At 40.8% G+C, this 18,609-nt stretch overlaps 1 protein-coding gene across 2 annotated transcripts in view; it reads right to left on the bottom strand.

Moving 5' to 3' along the window:
• Positions 1 to 267: 267 nt before the first annotated feature.
• LOC129750854 (peroxidasin) overlaps positions 268 to 18,609 on the bottom strand; it is a 596,804-nt gene continuing 578,462 nt past the window's right edge. For both annotated transcript variants that reach the window (XM_055745956.1, XM_055745957.1), the window contains one exon: positions 268 to 3,528. In XM_055745956.1, coding sequence (XP_055601931.1) covers positions 879 to 3,528 — 2,650 coding nt within the window. In that variant the 3' untranslated portion in view covers positions 268 to 878. The remainder of the gene's footprint in view (positions 3,529 to 18,609) is intronic.

The following is an 18,609-nucleotide window of genomic DNA, read 5'->3' as shown; positions in this document are numbered from 1 at the left end:
AATTCAGATTCAGAATCCAGATTCAGAATTCAGATTCAGAATTCAGATTTAGAATTCAAATTCAAAATTCAGATTCAGATTTCAGAATTCAGAATTCAGATTCAGATTTAAGATTCAGAATTCAGATTCAGAATTCAGATTCAGAATTCAGATTCATAATTCAGATTCAGAATTCAGAATTCAGATTCAGAATTCAGAATTCAGATTCAGAATTCAGAATTTGGATTCAGAATTCATGTTTAGATTTTTGAATCAAGATTCAGATTCAGAATTCAGAATTCAGGTCTAGAGTTCATGTTCAGAGTTGAAATTCAATACTCTTATTCTGGACTCAGTATTAAAAGAAACAATTTTGAAACAGAATTTAGGATTGAAGTTTGATTTCCTGAATCAAAATTAGTACATTTAATTTTGAATAAGAATTCAAAACTCGTTTTTTTCATTTATTCAGGTTTTTTTTACTTTTAGTGAAATTTTTGAATGAATACATTTTGAACACGATATATTTTTTTCATGTCTGTGATGTTTTGATTTTGGGCGTTTTTATAGTTTTAATGTTCTCTGTATTTTATACGTTTCTTTCAACGTTTCTCCAGATTCTTTTGTTCTGTTGAAATTATCGTTTAACAAATCTCTACCAATTACCATTTTCAAGCAAACTTGTTTGAAACTATTCAAAGCTTGTGGCTGCATTTGACAGATTGAAACAAAAAAATTCATACTTCAGCTCAAGAATTCAAATGTTAGTTTTTCCGCCCTCTTATTATCTTCACAAAACGCTAGTTCGAACATCTAACTTTGGCAAGCTAAAACCTCTTATAGTAGTAGTTAGTAGGTAAGTAAATTTTTTTTTTCTTGTAAAATCACTACTACCCGGTTCACTCGACGTCGACAACTCGCGGAGGAGTGTTCGAGAAGCCGCTATCATCGACGGCGCACATTGCGCAGCACTTTCCGTCCTCCTTCATCAGGACCAGCCCATTTTCGCAGATCAGCTCTGCGCACTTCTCCGTCTCGCAGCTGATCTGGTGGTGTTCGCACTCACATTTGGTGCAATCGTCCCGCATCCAGATCTCGTTGTTTAGCCGCTTGATTCCTTTGTCGTCGACGCAATGGCCGTGCGGTTTTCCTTTGGCTGGATTCGTTGCCGGATTGTTGGCGCACTGCTGCTCTAGTCTTCGTAGCTTCCGCCGCATTTGCTTCATCGATTTCTGGAACGATTCGATCAGTGCTTCCAGGCCTTCGATACGTTCCTCGTTCATGTCGTCGTCGATGAAGGCGTCCTCAAGTTCTAGGTGGTTTTCGGGTTCCGGTTTCTTAGCTAGTTTGGCGTTGATCTCTCGTCTAACTCTGGTTGATCTTCGTTGACGATTCAACGATTCGTACCGCTTGTGATGTCTCGAGCAGTCTGTGCAGTCCACCCAGGGTTCGAAGTTGATCTGCGGTAGAACGTCACAGTGTCGATAGCCTCCTTGCTTGTTGGGCAAGACAAACACGTTATCCGTTGCTTGGGTTATGTTGTCACCGTTGTCGCAAAGGACTCGTCCAAGTGTCGTTTTCCTAATTTCGGACAGCTGATCGGGTGTGAACTGATTGTTTTCGTACCAGAATCGGTCTCCACTGCGTAGTTTCTTGAACTGTTCCACCAGAAGACACATGAACAGTGGGCCAACCTTAGCTCCGGGTAGCTGATCTTCCAGAATTCCTCCGACCCAGAGATCAATGTTATCCGGATGACCATAGAGCTGTTTCAAGCTTTCTCGAATAGATTCGCTTGAGATTTCTTGATGCAGATCATCAAACGTGTTAGCTACTCGCATATTGCAGAACTTGCGATAATCGTTGTAACCAGTAATGGCATGATCACGCGATCTTTGAATGTTGATCGCTGCCAAGTCAAGCGCTACAGCATGAGCAGTTTCAAACAGTTTCTCAGTAAGATCGGTATTCAGATTTTGATTAGGCTTCTTCAACTTTGCTGGAACTGTAAACAATCCTCTCAACAGTGGATCAACACCACCTTCGTAAACCAAACGCCACGGTGCAAAGAACGCCTTGTGTAACGGGATATTACCTTGAGAAATAGGTTGGAAAGATTCGTCAAGTCTATGAAGAATAGGGTTAATAAGTGAGTGACCAAAACGGAGAGCAGCCGTTGCAAATTCGTTGGATATCGATGAATCCACAGTAGAATCGTATCCCTCATATTCGCCCAAAAGCTGCATGCCACTAGGTCCAATGATGAGTGGCAACCAATGCTCATACGTTATGACTTGTAGCATTGCTCCGACAACTTTCCTACTTTCGTAGTACAGCTTGTCCCCATCCCAGTGAGGATTAACCCTCCTTAGCTCCTCAGCAATCCTATTGTGCTCCCTAAACCAAATCGTGTGCATCGCCAACAATCCCAACTGTTCATTGACTCGAATATCTCCAGCCGTAAAACAATTGACCTGACTCTCGTCCAAATTTCTCCTACAATCCATCCCATCCGTTGGAGCCGAGAAAGGCAACATCGACTTCTGATTCGGAAACCGCGGTCCCTCCCTTAACAACCCCTCGTTAGTAGTCAAATTCCTCAACTCCGTGGCAAACGTCTCCGAATAGCCGTAAATCTGCGACCCATCAATAAACGAAGTCAACTGATTAATCTGCTCCCTCGGCTGAACCGTTCCGAAGAAGATCGACGTCATGCCTGACCCACAAACCGCACTCGACCTCACAAAATCAATACATCTCCTATTCCCAATCCTAGGATCCTCCGCAGGAATCTCGATCGGATAGCACGGTGCCGCATATTCACAGGTTTTCTTACAGTCCACTCCGTCCCAGCTTTCCGAGCTCACCGACGGGATAGCATGGTCCAAATCGTGATCTAAAAACTGACCCCACTGCATCACCATATGCGTGATCTGGTCGTCCGGCGTTATCTCCTTGGTAGCGATCAAACTCGTCGAAACCAAACGGGCACTCGGCTTCCGGAACCCATGGTACATCTTAGTTTTGTTCCAACCGATTGGCATGTTGAACCCATTCTCGTAAACCGGGGGCAACAACCTTCTGAAACCTGTCAAAGAAGATCCCCACATAGGATGCTTAAAGTTGTTACACGATCCATCCAGCGTTCTAAATTTTGCATGGAAGCAAAGATCGGAACAATTGGGTGTTACTCGATGGGCCATACAACCCGACAACTGAGCCAGCAGATCCAAATACTCCGGCGACAAAAGATCATTGTAATTAAAATCGGTTTTATTGGTCATCAGCTTCCTGCCGCTGTCCACGTGTCGTCTTATATTCACCAAAGCCCTTTCGTAAACTTCAGCGGCACGGGCCAACTCCCTTGCCGGCCCCGTAGGAAACCGTACAATCCGGAACAGGTCGCTGTGATAATCGGCTCGGTTGGTGCTGTTGCCACTGGAAAATAGCCTGGTGATGGTTTGGTTGATGGCCATGTCCACTTCCCGGGATGCTTCGGCGATGGCGATGCGCACGAACTGATCCCCCGGCAGCAGATCGATCTTTTTTCTGTTGGAAGAGAGAAGAAAATTGAACATATTGATATTTTTGTGTTTTTCGATTAATTGAGTTTTACTGAAGTTTAAAAAACCAGTATGAAACAATAAAACCAGAAGTGAGCAGAAACTAAAATAAACTTAACCTCTAGGTTGTTGTGAGATCCGTGGAAAAAAGGCTGGGAAAATTCAAAAGATTCTTTCAAAGAAAAATGGCAGTAACATTCTAGGAAATTGTCGTTTTCGGTTTTCTAGTTTGAACCTTTGTTACCTAAATGTTCAATGCTCGTCATGACGTTGGAGATATGTAACATGTCCACACAGTAAATGTGACGCTGAGTCCGGAAAATAAGAAAGAACAAAAACTATCTCGTGTTCCAGGATAAAAAAGTGCATAATCCATACGCCACAAAGACCACCTGAGTCTTCTGGCCATTATTTCCATCTGGTCACGGTCCTTGCGCTACGCTAGCGAGTTTGAGTAGCGAGTTTGAGTAGCGAATTTGAGTAGCGAATTTGAGTAGCGAGTTTGAGTAGCGAATTTGAGTAGCGAGTTTGAGTAGCGAATTTGAGTAGCGAATTTGAGTAGCGAATTTGAGTAGCGAATTTGAGTAGCGAGTTTGAGTAGCGAATTTGAGTAGCGAGTTTGAGTAGCGAATTTGAGTAGCGAATTTGAAAAGCGAATTTGAGTAGCGAGTTTGAGTAGCTAATTTGAGTAGCGAATTTTAGTAGCGAATTTGAGTAGCGAGTTTGAGTAGCGAGTTTGAGTAGCGAATTTGAGTAGCGAATTTGAGTAGCGAGTTTGAGTAGCGAGTTTGAGTAGCGAATTTGAGTAGCGAATTTGAGTAGCGAATTTGAGTAGCGAGTTTGAGTAGCGAATTTGAGTAGCGAGTTTGAGTAGCGAATTTGAGTAGCGAATTTGAAAAGCGAATTTGAGTAGCGAGTTTGAGTAGCTAATTTGAGTAGCGAATTTTAGTAGCGAATTTGAGTAGCGAGTTTGAGTAGCGAGTTTGAGTAGCGAATTTGAGTAGCGAATTTGAGTAGCGAGTTTGAGTAGCGAGTTTAAGGGCATCCGCAGAAATCGCGAGCAAAGTAAAAATGCTCACGAGTTTAATCACTTCCATACCGCACCGGGGGTTAGTATGAAGGTGAGCAAAATAGGGCCGTTGCCGTCGGGACCGACAAAATCACCAAATTTGCTCACTAGAAAGGGGCGAGATCAAACATGCACTGAAAAAATTCTACCGTTTTAAGCAGAATTAAACAAACGAACGGAAAGCGGAAACTTTTTTTATTGCGCAAAAACTAATTCCATGAAATATTTCCGAAAAGCTCTTCAAGTCCGACGATTGCTTTCTGAAAATTTTGATTGTGCATTCCGTGTAGTAAACATTTTACTGACTCCCACAACCTTGAGTGAAGCTTCAAGGATTTTTCTCGGAGTAATAATAATCGAGACCAGTGCGCTGTGCAGGATTTTTGTTTCCAACCGTATGGGTGGCATTCCATTACTGTTCCTACCAATTCGGCTTTCGAAACGAGGTCTCTCAATAAGTTTGCAACTAATGGAACCCAGTTTTTCGGAGCAGCAACTATTTCAGTCAGCACGTTGGACAGAAAAAGAAGTTGAAGATTTAAGCAGAATTAAACAAACGACGTCGCAGCGTGTGGATGTTTGTTGATATTCATTTTAAGAAAAAATGTGTATGAGATTAAAATTGTGGATGGATTTTTTTTTTTTTGAATAAACAGTTGAATTCGCAATTTTGTTATATTTTTTCGGGTTTATCCAGGAATTGAACGAGAAAGTGCAATTGCTGGTTCTGATGGTTAGTTATTTATTTTGTATTTTATATTGTTCAGGACTTTTTTCTACCTATGAATTTTGATAACATTTTTTCCTTTCTCACTCTATTTCAGATAAACAAACTCGAAGCATCGTATTTTATGACCAAAAATGATCATGTAACTAAGAAGAACCGTTTGGTGGACGACTCCGAAAATTTACTCGGTCCGTATTAATTTAAGATTAAGATTTTCTTCAAAAATTTTCTCAGTGCAATGCTAAATTTAAAAATAATTATGCTACCGCCCGGTGCGCGAAAGAGTGTGTATCCCAAAACCGGTCCGCTGAAATGAGCAAAACCGGGCCGCGTATACTCACTTATTGGTGCGTTTGCTCTAAGTAGCGAGTTTGAGTAGCGAATTTGAGTAGCGAATTTGAGTAGCGAATTTGAGTAGCGAGTTTGAGTAGCGAATTTGAGTAGCGAGTTTGAGTAGCGAATTTGAGTAGCGAATTTGAGTAGCGAATTTGAAAAGCGAATTTGAGTAGCGAATTTGAGTAGCGAATTTGAAAAGCGAATTTGAGTAGCGAGTTTGAGTAGCGAATTTGAGTAGCGAGTTTGAGTAGCGAGTTTGAGTAGCGAATTTGAGTAGCGAATTTGAGTAGCGAATTTGAGTAGCGAGTTTGAGTAGCGAATTTGAGTAGCGAGTTTGAGTAGCGAATTTGAGTAGCGAATTTGAAAAGCGAATTTGAGTAGCGAGTTTGAGTAGCTAATTTGAGTAGCGAATTTTAGTAGCGAATTTGAGTAGCGAGTTTGAGTAGCGAGTTTGAGTAGCGAATTTGAGTAGCGAGTTTGAGTAGCGAATTTGAGTAGCGAATTTGAGTAGCGAGTTTGAGTAGCGAATTTGAGTAGCGAATTTGAAAAGCGAATTTGAGTAGCGAGTTTGAGTAGCTAATTTGAGTAGCGAATTTTAGTAGCGAATTTGAGTAGCGAGTTTGAGTAGCGAGTTTGAGTAGCGAGTTTGAGTAGCGAATTTGAGTAGCGAGTTTGAGTTGCTAATTTGAGTAGCGAATTTTAGTAGCGAATTTGAGTAGCGAGTTTGAGTAGCGAGTTTGAGTAGCGAATTTGAGTAGCGAATTTGAGTAGCGAGTTTGAGTAGCGAATTTGAGTAGCGAATTTGAAAAGCGAATTTGAGTAGCGAGTTTGAGTAGCTAATTTGAGTAGCGAATTTGAGTAGCGAGTTTGAGTAGCGAATTTGAGTAGCGAATTTGAGTAGCGAGTTTGAGTAGCGAATTTGAGTAGCGAATTTGAAAAGCGAATTTGAGTAGCGAGTTTGAGTAGCGAATTTGAGTAGCGAATTTTAGTAGCGAATTTGAGTAGCGAGTTTGAGTAGCGAGTTTGAGTAGCGAGTTTGAGTAGCGAATTTGAGTAGCGAATTTGAAAAGCGAATTTGAGTAGCGAGTTTGAGTAGCTAATTTGAGTAGCGAATTTTAGTAGCGAATTTGAGTAGCGAGTTTGAGTAGCGAGTTTGAGTAGCGAGTTTGAGTAGCGAATTTGAGTAGCGAATTTGAAAAGCGAATTTGAGTAGCGAATTTGAGTAGCGAATTTGAGTAGCGAATTTGAGTAGCGAATTTGAAAAGCGAATTTGAGTAGCGAGTTTGAGTAGCTAATTTGAGTAGCGAATTTTAGTAGCGAATTTGAGTAGCGAATTTTAGTAGCGAATTTGAGTAGCGAGTTTGAGTAGCGAGTTTGAGTAGCGAGTTTGAGTAGCGAATTTGAGTAGCGAGTTTGAGTAGCGAATTTGAGTAGCGAATTTGAGTAGCGAATTTGAAAAGCGAATTTGAGTAGCGAATTTGAGTAGCGAATTTGAAAAGCGAATTTGAGTAGCGAGTTTGAGTAGCGAATTTGAGTAGCGAGTTTGAGTAGCGAGTTTGAGTAGCGAATTTGAGTAGCGAATTTGAGTAGCGAGTTTGAGTAGCGAATTTGAGTAGCGAATTTGAAAAGCGAATTTGAGTAGCGAGTTTGAGTAGCTAATTTGAGTAGCGAATTTTAGTAGCGAATTTGAGTAGCGAGTTTGAGTAGCGAGTTTGAGTAGCGAGTTTGAGTAGCGAATTTGAGTAGCGAATTTGAGTAGCGAATTTGAGTAGCGAGTTTGAGTAGCGAATTTGAGTAGCGAGTTTGAGTAGCGAATTTGAGTAGCGAATTTGAGTAGCGAATTTGAGTAGCGAATTTGAGTAGCGAATTTGAGTAGCGAATTTGAAAAGCGAATTTGAGTAGCGAGTTTGAGTAGCGAATTTGAGTAGCGAGTTTGAGTAGCGAATTTGAGTAGCGAGTTTGAGTAGCGAATTTGAGTAGCGAATTTGAGTAGCGAATTTGAGTAGCGAGTTTGAGTAGCGAATTTGAGTAGCGAGTTTGAGTAGCGAATTTGAGTAGCGAATTTGAGTAGCGAGTTTGAGTAGCGAATTTGAGTAGCGAGTTTGAGTAGCGAGTTTGAGTAGCGAATTTGAGTAGCGAATTTGAGTAGCGAGTTTGAGTAGCGAATTTGAGTAGCGAGTTTGAGTACCGAATTTGAGTAGCGAGTTTGAGTAGCGAATTTTAGTAGCGAATTTGAGTAGCGAGTTTGAGTAGCGAGTTTGAGTAGCGAATTTGAGTAGCGAGTTTGAGTAGCGAATTTGAGTAGCGAGTTTGAGTAGCGAGTTTGAGTAGCGAATTTGAGTAGCGAATTTGAAAAGCGAATTTGAGTAGCGAGTTTGAGTAGCTAATTTGAGTAGCGAATTTGAGTAGCGAATTTGAGTAGCGAGTTTGAGTAGCGAGTTTGAGTAGCGAATTTGAGTAGCGAGTTTGAGTAGCGAGTTTGAGTAGCGAATTTGAGTAGCGAATTTGAAAAGCGAATTTGAGTAGCGAGTTTGAGTAGCTAATTTGAGTAGCGAATTTGAGTAGCGAATTTGAGTAGCGAGTTTGAGTAGCGAGTTTGAGTAGCGAATTTGAGTAGCGAATTTGAGTAGCGAGTTTGAGTAGCGAATTTGAGTAGCGAATTTGAAAAGCGAATTTGAGTAGCGAATTTGAGTAGCGAATTTGAAAAGCGAATTTGAGTAGCGAGTTTGAGTAGCGAATTTGAGTAGCGAGTTTGAGTAGCGAGTTTGAGTAGCGAATTTGAGTAGCGAGTTTGAGTAGCGAATTTTAGTAGCGAATTTGAGTAGCGAGTTTGAGTAGCGAGTTTGAGTAGCGAATTTGAGTAGCGAGTTTGAGTAGCGAATTTGAGTAGCGAGTTTGAGTAGCGAGTTTGAGTAGCGAATTTGAGTAGCGAATTTGAAAAGCGAATTTGAGTAGCGAGTTTGAGTAGCTAATTTGAGTAGCGAATTTGAGTAGCGAATTTGAGTAGCGAGTTTGAGTAGCGAGTTTGAGTAGCGAATTTGAGTAGCGAGTTTGAGTAGCGAGTTTGAGTAGCGAATTTGAGTAGCGAATTTGAAAAGCGAATTTGAGTAGCGAGTTTGAGTAGCTAATTTGAGTAGCGAATTTGAGTAGCGAATTTGAGTAGCGAGTTTGAGTAGCGAGTTTGAGTAGCGAATTTGAGTAGCGAATTTGAGTAGCGAGTTTGAGTAGCGAATTTGAGTAGCGAATTTGAAAAGCGAATTTGAGTAGCGAATTTGAGTAGCGAATTTGAAAAGCGAATTTGAGTAGCGAGTTTGAGTAGCGAATTTGAGTAGCGAGTTTGAGTAGCGAGTTTGAGTAGCGAATTTGAGTAGCGAGTTTGAGTAGCGAATTTTAGTAGCGAATTTGAGTAGCGAGTTTGAGTAGCGAGTTTGAGTAGCGAATTTGAGTAGCGAGTTTGAGTAGCGAATTTGAGTAGCGAGTTTGAGTACCGAATTTGAGTAGCGAATTTGAAAAGCGAATTTGAGTAGCGAGTTTGAGTAGCTAATTTGAGTAGCGAATTTGAGTAGCGAATTTGAGTAGCGAGTTTGAGTAGCGAGTTTGAGTAGCGAATTTGAGTAGCGAGTTTGAGTAGCGAGTTTGAGTAGCGAATTTGAGTAGCGAATTTGAAAAGCGAATTTGAGTAGCGAGTTTGAGTAGCTAATTTGAGTAGCGAATTTGAGTAGCGAATTTGAGTAGCGAGTTTGAGTAGCGAGTTTGAGTAGCGAATTTGAGTAGCGAATTTGAGTAGCGAGTTTGAGTAGCGAATTTGAGTAGCGAATTTGAAAAGCGAATTTGAGTAGCGAATTTGAGTAGCGAATTTGAAAAGCGAATTTGAGTAGCGAGTTTGAGTAGCGAATTTGAGTAGCGAGTTTGAGTAGCGAGTTTGAGTAGCGAATTTGAGTAGCGAGTTTGAGTAGCGAATTTTAGTAGCGAATTTGAGTAGCGAGTTTGAGTAGCGAGTTTGAGTAGCGAATTTGAGTAGCGAGTTTGAGTAGCGAATTTGAGTAGCGAGTTTGAGTAGCGAGTTTGAGTAGCGAATTTGAGTAGCGAATTTGAAAAGCGAATTTGAGTAGCGAGTTTGAGTAGCTAATTTGAGTAGCGAATTTGAGTAGCGAATTTGAGTAGCGAGTTTGAGTAGCGAGTTTGAGTAGCGAATTTGAGTAGCGAGTTTGAGTAGCGAGTTTGAGTAGCGAATTTGAGTAGCGAATTTGAAAAGCGAATTTGAGTAGCGAGTTTGAGTAGCTAATTTGAGTAGCGAATTTGAGTAGCGAATTTGAGTAGCGAGTTTGAGTAGCGAGTTTGAGTAGCGAATTTGAGTAGCGAATTTGAGTAGCGAGTTTGAGTAGCGAATTTGAGTAGCGAATTTGAAAAGCGAATTTGAGTAGCGAATTTGAGTAGCGAATTTGAAAAGCGAATTTGAGTAGCGAGTTTGAGTAGCGAATTTGAGTAGCGAGTTTGAGTAGCGAGTTTGAGTAGCGAATTTGAGTAGCGAGTTTGAGTAGCGAATTTTAGTAGCGAATTTGAGTAGCGAGTTTGAGTAGCGAGTTTGAGTAGCGAATTTGAGTAGCGAGTTTGAGTAGCGAATTTGAGTAGCGAGTTTGAGTAGCGAGTTTGAGTAGCGAATTTGAGTAGCGAATTTGAAAAGCGAATTTGAGTAGCGAGTTTGAGTAGCTAATTTGAGTAGCGAATTTGAGTAGCGAATTTGAGTAGCGAGTTTGAGTAGCGAGTTTGAGTAGCGAATTTGAGTAGCGAGTTTGAGTAGCGAGTTTGAGTAGCGAATTTGAGTAGCGAATTTGAAAAGCGAATTTGAGTAGCGAGTTTGAGTAGCTAATTTGAGTAGCGAATTTGAGTAGCGAATTTGAGTAGCGAGTTTGAGTAGCGAGTTTGAGTAGCGAATTTGAGTAGCGAATTTGAGTAGCGAGTTTGAGTAGCGAATTTGAGTAGCGAATTTGAAAAGCGAATTTGAGTAGCGAATTTGAGTAGCGAATTTGAAAAGCGAATTTGAGTAGCGAGTTTGAGTAGCGAATTTGAGTAGCGAGTTTGAGTAGCGAGTTTGAGTAGCGAATTTGAGTAGCGAGTTTGAGTAGCGAATTTTAGTAGCGAATTTGAGTAGCGAGTTTGAGTAGCGAGTTTGAGTAGCGAATTTGAGTAGCGAGTTTGAGTAGCGAATTTGAGTAGCGAGTTTGAGTAGCGAATTTGAGTAGCGAATTTGAAAAGCGAATTTGAGTAGCGAGTTTGAGTAGCTAATTTGAGTAGCGAATTTGAGTAGCGAATTTGAGTAGCGAGTTTGAGTAGCGAGTTTGAGTAGCGAATTTGAGTAGCGAGTTTGAGTAGCGAGTTTGAGTAGCGAATTTGAGTAGCGAATTTGAAAAGCGAATTTGAGTAGCGAGTTTGAGTAGCTAATTTGAGTAGCGAATTTGAGTAGCGAATTTGAGTAGCGAGTTTGAGTAGCGAGTTTGAGTAGCGAATTTGAGTAGCGAATTTGAGTAGCGAGTTTGAGTAGCGAATTTGAGTAGCGAATTTGAAAAGCGAATTTGAGTAGCGAATTTGAGTAGCGAATTTGAAAAGCGAATTTGAGTAGCGAGTTTGAGTAGCGAATTTGAGTAGCGAGTTTGAGTAGCGAGTTTGAGTAGCGAATTTGAGTAGCGAGTTTGAGTAGCGAATTTTAGTAGCGAATTTGAGTAGCGAGTTTGAGTAGCGAGTTTGAGTAGCGAATTTGAGTAGCGAGTTTGAGTAGCGAATTTGAGTAGCGAGTTTGAGTAGCGAGTTTGAGTAGCGAATTTGAGTAGCGAATTTGAAAAGCGAATTTGAGTAGCGAGTTTGAGTAGCTAATTTGAGTAGCGAATTTGAGTAGCGAATTTGAGTAGCGAGTTTGAGTAGCGAGTTTGAGTAGCGAATTTGAGTAGCGAGTTTGAGTAGCGAGTTTGAGTAGCGAATTTGAGTAGCGAATTTGAAAAGCGAATTTGAGTAGCGAGTTTGAGTAGCTAATTTGAGTAGCGAATTTGAGTAGCGAATTTGAGTAGCGAGTTTGAGTAGCGAGTTTGAGTAGCGAATTTGAGTAGCGAATTTGAGTAGCGAGTTTGAGTAGCGAATTTGAGTAGCGAATTTGAAAAGCGAATTTGAGTAGCGAATTTGAGTAGCGAATTTGAAAAGCGAATTTGAGTAGCGAGTTTGAGTAGCGAATTTGAGTAGCGAGTTTGAGTAGCGAGTTTGAGTAGCGAATTTGAGTAGCGAGTTTGAGTAGCGAGTTTGAGTAGCGAATTTGAGTAGCGAGTTTGAGTAGCGAATTTGAGTAGCGAATTTGAAAAGCGAATTTGAGTAGCGAGTTTGAGTAGCTAATTTGAGTAGCGAATTTTAGTAGCGAATTTGAGTAGCGAGTTTGAGTAGCGAGTTTGAGTAGCGAGTTTGAGTAGCGAATTTGAGTAGCGAATTTGAGTAGCGAATTTGAGTAGCGAGTTTGAGTAGCGAATTTGAGTAGCGAGTTTGAGTAGCGAATTTGAGTAGCGAATTTGAGTAGCGAATTTGAAAAGCGAATTTGAGTAGCGAATTTGAGTAGCGAATTTGAAAAGCGAATTTGAGTAGCAAGTTTGAGTAGCGAATTTGAGTAGCGAGTTTGAGTAGCGAGTTTGAGTAGCGAATTTGAGTAGCGAGTTTGAGTAGCGAATTTGAGTAGCGAGTTTGAGTACCGAATTTGAGTAGCGAGTTTGAGTAGCGAATTTTAGTAGCGAATTTGAGTAGCGAGTTTGAGTAGCGAGTTTGAGTAGCGAATTTGAGTAGCGAATTTGAGTAGCGAGTTTGAGTAGCGAGTTTGAGTAGCGAGTTTGAGTAGCGAATTTGAGTAGCGAATTTGAGTAGCGAGTTTGAGTAGCGAATTTGAGTAGCGAGTTTGAGTAGCGAATTTGAGTAGCGAGTTTGAGTACCGAATTTGAGTAGCGAGTTTGAGTAGCGAATATTAGTAGCGAATTTGAGTAGCGAGTTTGAGTAGCGAGTTTGAGTAGCGAATTTGAGTAGCGAATTTGAGTAGCGAGTTTGAGTAGCGAGTTTGAGAAGCGAGTTTGAGTAGCGAATTTGAGTAGCGAATTTGAGTAGCGAATTTGAGTAGCGAGTTTGAGTAGCGAATTTGAGTAGCGAGTTTGAGTACCGAATTTGAGTAGCGAGTTTGAGTAGCGAATTTTAGTAGCGAATTTGAGTAGCGAATTTGAAAAGCGAATTTGAGTAGCGAATTTGAGTAGCGAATTTGAAAAGCGAATTTGAGTAGCGAGTTTGAGTAGCGAATTTGAGTAGCGAGTTTGAGTAGCGAGTTTGAGTAGCGAATTTGAGTAGCGAGTTTGAGTAGCGAATTTGAGTAGCGAGTTTGAGTAGCGAATTTGAGTAGCGAGTTTGAGTAGCGAATTTGAGTAGCGAATTTGAAAAGCGAATTTGAGTAGCGAATTTGAGTAGCGAATTTGAAAAGCGAATTTGAGTAGCGAGTTTGAGTAGCGAATTTGAGTAGCGAGTTTGAGTAGCGAGTTTGAGTAGCGAATTTGAGTAGCGAGTTTGAGTAGCGAATTTGAGTAGCGAGTTTGAGTACCGAATTTGAGTAGCGAGTTTGAGTAGCGAATTTTAGTAGCGAATTTGAGTAGCGAGTTTGAGTAGCGAGTTTGAGTAGCGAATTTGAGTAGCGAATTTGAGTAGCGAGTTTGAGTAGCGAGTTTGAGTAGCGAGTTTGAGTAGCGAATTTGAGTAGCGAATTTGAGTAGCGAGTTTGAGTAGCGAATTTGAGTAGCGAGTTTGAGTAGCGAATTTGAGTAGCGAGTTTGAGTACCGAATTTGAGTAGCGAGTTTGAGTAGCGAATATTAGTAGCGAATTTGAGTAGCGAGTTTGAGTAGCGAGTTTGAGTAGCGAATTTGAGTAGCGAATTTGAGTAGCGAGTTTGAGTAGCGAGTTTGAGAAGCGAGTTTGAGTAGCGAATTTGAGTAGCGAATTTGAGTAGCGAATTTGAGTAGCGAGTTTGAGTAGCGAATTTGAGTAGCGAGTTTGAGTACCGAATTTGAGTAGCGAGTTTGAGTAGCGAATTTTAGTAGCGAATTTGAGTAGCGAGTTTGAGTAGCGAGTTTGAGTAGCGAATATGAGTAGCGAATTTGAGTAGCGAGTTTGAGTAGCGAATTTGAGTAGCGAGTTTGAGTAGCGAGTTTGAGTAGCGAATTTGAGTAGCGAATTTGAGTAGCGAGTTTGAGTAGCGAATTTGAGTAGCGAGTTTGAGTAGCGAATTTGAGTAGCGAGTTTGAGTAGCGAATTTGAGTAGCGAGTTTGAGTAGCGAATTTGAGTAGCGAATTTGAGTAGCGAATTTGAAAAGCGAATTTGAGTAGCGAATTTGAGTAGCGAATTTGAAAAGCGAATTTGAGTAGCGAGTTTGAGTAGCGAATTTGAGTAGCGAGTTTGAGTAGCGAGTTTGAGTAGCGAATTTGAGTAGCGAATTTGAGTAGCGAGTTTGAGTAGCGAATTTGAGTAGCGAGTTTGAGTAGCGAATTTGAGTAGCGAGTTTGAGTACCGAATTTGAGTAGCGAGTTTGAGTAGCGAATTTTAGTAGCGAATTTGAGTAGCGAGTTTGAGTAGCGAGTTTGAGTAGCGAATTTGAGTAGCGAATTTGAGTAGCGAGTTTGAGTAGCGAGTTTGAGTAGCGAATTTGAGTAGCGAATTTGAGTAGCGAATTTGAGTAGCGAGTTTGAGTAGCGAATTTGAGTAGCGAGTTTGAGTAGCGAATTTGAGTAGCGAATTTGAGTAGCGAATTTGAAAAGCGAATTTGAGTAGCGAATTTGAGTAGCGAATTTGAAAAGCGAATTTGAGTAGCGAGTTTGAGTAGCGAATTTGAGTAGCGAGTTTGAGTAGCGAGTTTGAGTAGCGAATTTGAGTAGCGAATTTGAGTAGCGAGTTTGAGTAGCGAATTTGAGTAGCGAGTTTGAGTAGCGAATTTGAGTAGCGAGTTTGAGTAGCAAATTTGAGTAGCGAGTTTGAGTAGCGAATTTGAGTAGCGAATTTGAAAAGCGAATTTGAGTAGCGAGTTTGAGTAGCGAGTTTGAGTAGCGAATTTGAGTAGCGAGTTTGAGTAGCGAATTTGAGTAGCGAATTTGAAAAGCGAATTTGAGTAGCGAGTTTGAGTAGCTAATTTGAGTAGCGAATTTTAGTAGCGAATTTGAGTAGCGAGTTTGAGTAGCGAGTTTGAGTAGCGAATTTGAGTAGCGAGTTTGAGTAGCGAATTTGAGTAGCGAGTTTGAGTAGCGAGTTTGAGTAGCGAATTTGAGTAGCGAATTTGAAAAGCGAATTTGAGTAGCGAGTTTGAGTAGCTAATTTGAGTAGCGAATTTGAGTAGCGAATTTGAGTAGCGAGTTTGAGTAGCGAGTTTGAGTAGCGAATTTGAGTAGCGAGTTTGAGTAGCGAGTTTGAGTAGCGAATTTGAGTAGCGAATTTGAAAAGCGAATTTGAGTAGCGAGTTTGAGTAGCTAATTTGAGTAGCGAATTTGAGTAGCGAATTTGAGTAGCGAGTTTGAGTAGCGAGTTTGAGTAGCGAATTTGAGTAGCGAGTTTGAGTAGCGAGTTTGAGTAGCGAATTTGAGTAGCGAATTTGAGTAGCGAATTTGAGTAGCGAATTTGAGTAGCGAGTTTGAGTAGCGAATTTGAGTAGCGAGTTTGAGTAGCGAATTTGAGTAGCGAATTTGAGTAGCGAATTTGAAAAGCGAATTTGAGTAGCGAATTTGAGTAGCGAATTTGAAAAGCGAATTTGAGTAGCGAGTTTGAGTAGCGAATTTGAGTAGCGAGTTTGAGTAGCGAGTTTGAGTAGCGAATTTGAGTAGCGAATTTGAGTAGCGAGTTTGAGTAGCGAATTTGAGTAGCGAGTTTGAGTAGCGAATTTGAGTAGCGAATTTGAAAAGCGAATTTGAGTAGCGAGTTTGAGTAGCTAATTTGAGTAGCGAATTTGAGTAGCGAATTTGAGTAGCGAGTTTGAGTAGCGAGTTTGAGTAGCGAGTTTGAGTAGCGAATTTGAGTAGCGAATTTGAGTAGCGAATTTGAGTAGCGAGTTTGAGTAGCGAGTTTGAGTAGCGAGTTTGAGTAGCGAATTTGAGTAGCGAATTTGAGTAGCGAATTTGAGTAGCGAGTTTGAGTAGCGAATTTGAGTAGCGAATTTGAGTAGCGAATTTGAAAAGCGAATTTGAGTAGCGAATTTGAGTAGCGAATTTGAAAAGCGAATTTGAGTAGCGAATTTGAGTAGCGAATTTGAAAAGCGAATTTGAGTAGCGAGTTTGAGTAGCGAGTTTGAGTAGCGAATTTGAGTAGCGAATTTGAGTAGCGAGTTTGAGTAGCGAATTTGAGTAGCGAGTTTGAGTAGCGAATTTGAGTAGCGAGTTTGAGTAGCGAATTTGAGTAGCGAATTTGAGTAGCGAGTTTGAGTAGCGAGTTTGAGTAGCGAGTTTGAGTAGCGAATTTGAGTAGCGAATTTGAGTAGCGAATTTGAGTAGCAAGTTTGAGTAGCGAATTTGAGTAGCGAGTTTGAGTACCGAATTTGAGTAGCGAGTTTGAGTAGCGAATTTTAGTAGCGAATTTGAGTAGCGAGTTTGAGTAGCGAGTTTGAGTAGCGAATTTGAGTAGCGAATTTGAGTAGCGAGTTTGAGTAGCGAATTTGAGTAGCGAGTTTGAGTAGCGAGTTTGAGTAGCGAATTTGAGTAGCGAATTTGAGTAGCGAGTTTGAGTAGCGAATTTGAGTAGCGAGTTTGAGTAGCGAATTTGAGTAGCGAGTTTGAGTAGCGAATTTGAAAAGCGAATTTGAGTAGCGAGTTTGAGTAGCGAGTTTGAGTAGCGAATTTGAGTAGCGAATTTGAAAAGCGAATTTGAGTAGCGAGTTTGAGTAGCTAATTTGAGTAGCGAATTTTAGTAGCGAATTTGAAAAGCGAATTTGAGTAGCGAGTTTGAGTAGCGAATTTGAAAAGCGAATTTGAGTAGCGAGTTTGAGTAGCAAATTTGAGTAGCGAGTTTGAGTAGCGAATTTGAGTAGCGAATTTGAAAAGCGAATTTGAGTAGCGAATTTGAGTAGCGAATTTGAAAAGCGAATTTGAGTAGCGAGTTTGAGTAGCTAATTTGAGTAGCGAATTTTAGTAGCGAATTTGAGTAGCGAGTTTGAGTAGCGAGTTTGAGTAGCGAATTTGAGTAGCGAATTTGAGTAGCGAGTTTGAGTAGCGAATTTGAGTAGCGAATTTGAGTAGCGAGTTTGAGTAGCGAATTTGAGTAGCGAGTTTGAGTAGCGAATTTGAGTAGCGAATTTGAAAAGCGAATTTGAGTAGCGAGTTTGAGTAGCTAATTTGAGTAGCGAATTTTAGTAGCGAATTTGAGTAGCGAATTTGAGTAGCGAATTTGAAAAGCGAATTGGAGTAGCGAATTTGAGTAGCGAATTTGAGTAGCGAATTTGAGTAGCGAATTTGAGTAGCGAGTTTGAGTAGCGAATTTGAGTAGCGAGTTTGAGTAGCGAATTTGAGTAGCGAATTTGAGTAGCGAATTTGAAAAGCGAATTGGAGTAGCGAATTTGAGTAGCGAGTTTGAGTAGCGAATTTGAGTAGCGAGTTTGAGTACCGAATTTGAGTAGCGAATTTGAGTAGCGAATTTTAGTAGCGAATTTGAGTAGCGAGTTTGAGTAGCGAGTTTGAGTAGCGAATTTGAGTAGCGAATTTGAGTAGCGAGTTTGAGTAGCGAGTTTGAGTAGCGAGTTTGAGTAGCGAATTTGAGTAGCGAATTTGAGTAGCGAATTTGAGTAGCGAGTTTGAGTAGCGAATTTGAGTAGCGAGTTTGAGTAGCGAGTTTGAGTAGCGAATTTGAAAAGCGAATTTGAGTAGCGAGTTTGAGTAGCTAATTTGAGTAGCGAATTTGAGTAGCGAATTTGAGTAGCGAGTTTGAGTAGCGAGTTTGAGTAGCGAGTTTGAGTAGCGAATTTGAGTAGCGAATTTGAGTAGCGAATTTGAGTAGCGAGTTTGAGTAGCGAATTTGAGTAGCGAGTTTGAGTAGCGAATTTGAGTAGCGAATTTGAGTAGCGAATTTGAAAAGCGAATTTGAGTAGCGAATTTGAGTAGCGAATTTGAAAAGCGAATTTGAGTAGCGAGTTTGAGTAGCGAATTTGAGTAGCGAGTTTGAGTAGCGAGTTTGAGTAGCGAATTTGAGTAGCGAATTTGAGTAGCGAGTTTGAGTAGCGAATTTGAGTAGCGAGTTTGAGTAGCGAATTTGAGTAGCGAATTTGAAAAGCGAATTTGAGTAGCGATTTTGAATAGCTAATTTGAGTAGCGAATTTTAGTAGCGAATTTGAGTAGCGAGTTTGAGTAGCGAGTTTGAGTAGCGAGTTTGAGTAGCGAATTTGAGTAGCGAATTTGAGTAGCGAATTTGAGTAGCGAGTTTGAGTAGCGAATTTGAGTAGCGAGTTTGAGTAGCGAATTTGAGTAGCGAATTTGAGTAGCGAATTTGAAAAGCGAATTTGAGTAGCGAATTTGAGTAGCGAATTTGAAAAGCGAATTTGAGTAGCGAGTTTGAGTAGCGAATTTGAGTAGCGAGTTTGAGTAGCGAGTTTGAGTAGCGAATTTGAGTAGCGAGTTTGAGTAGCGAGTTTGAGTAGCGAATTTGAGTAGCGAATTTGAGTAGCGAGTTTGAGTAGCGAATTTGAGTAGCGAGTTTGAGTAGCGAATTTGAGTAGCGAATTTGAAAAGCGAATTTGAGTAGCGAGTTTGAGTAGCTAATTTGAGTAGCGAATTTTAGTAGCGAATTTGAGTAGCGAGTTTGAGTAGCGAGTTTGAGTAGCGAGTTTGAGTAGCGAATTTGAGTAGCGAATTTGAGTAGCGAGTTTGAGTAGCGAGTTTGAGTAGCGAATTTGAGTAGCGAGTTTGA

Source organism: Uranotaenia lowii, chromosome 3, assembly GCF_029784155.1.
Source record: "Uranotaenia lowii strain MFRU-FL chromosome 3, ASM2978415v1, whole genome shotgun sequence".
NCBI classification, from domain to species: Eukaryota; Metazoa; Arthropoda; class Insecta; order Diptera; family Culicidae; genus Uranotaenia; species Uranotaenia lowii.
The sequence above is the reverse complement of the archived record's forward strand: the minus strand, read 5'-3'. Positions and strand labels throughout refer to the sequence as shown.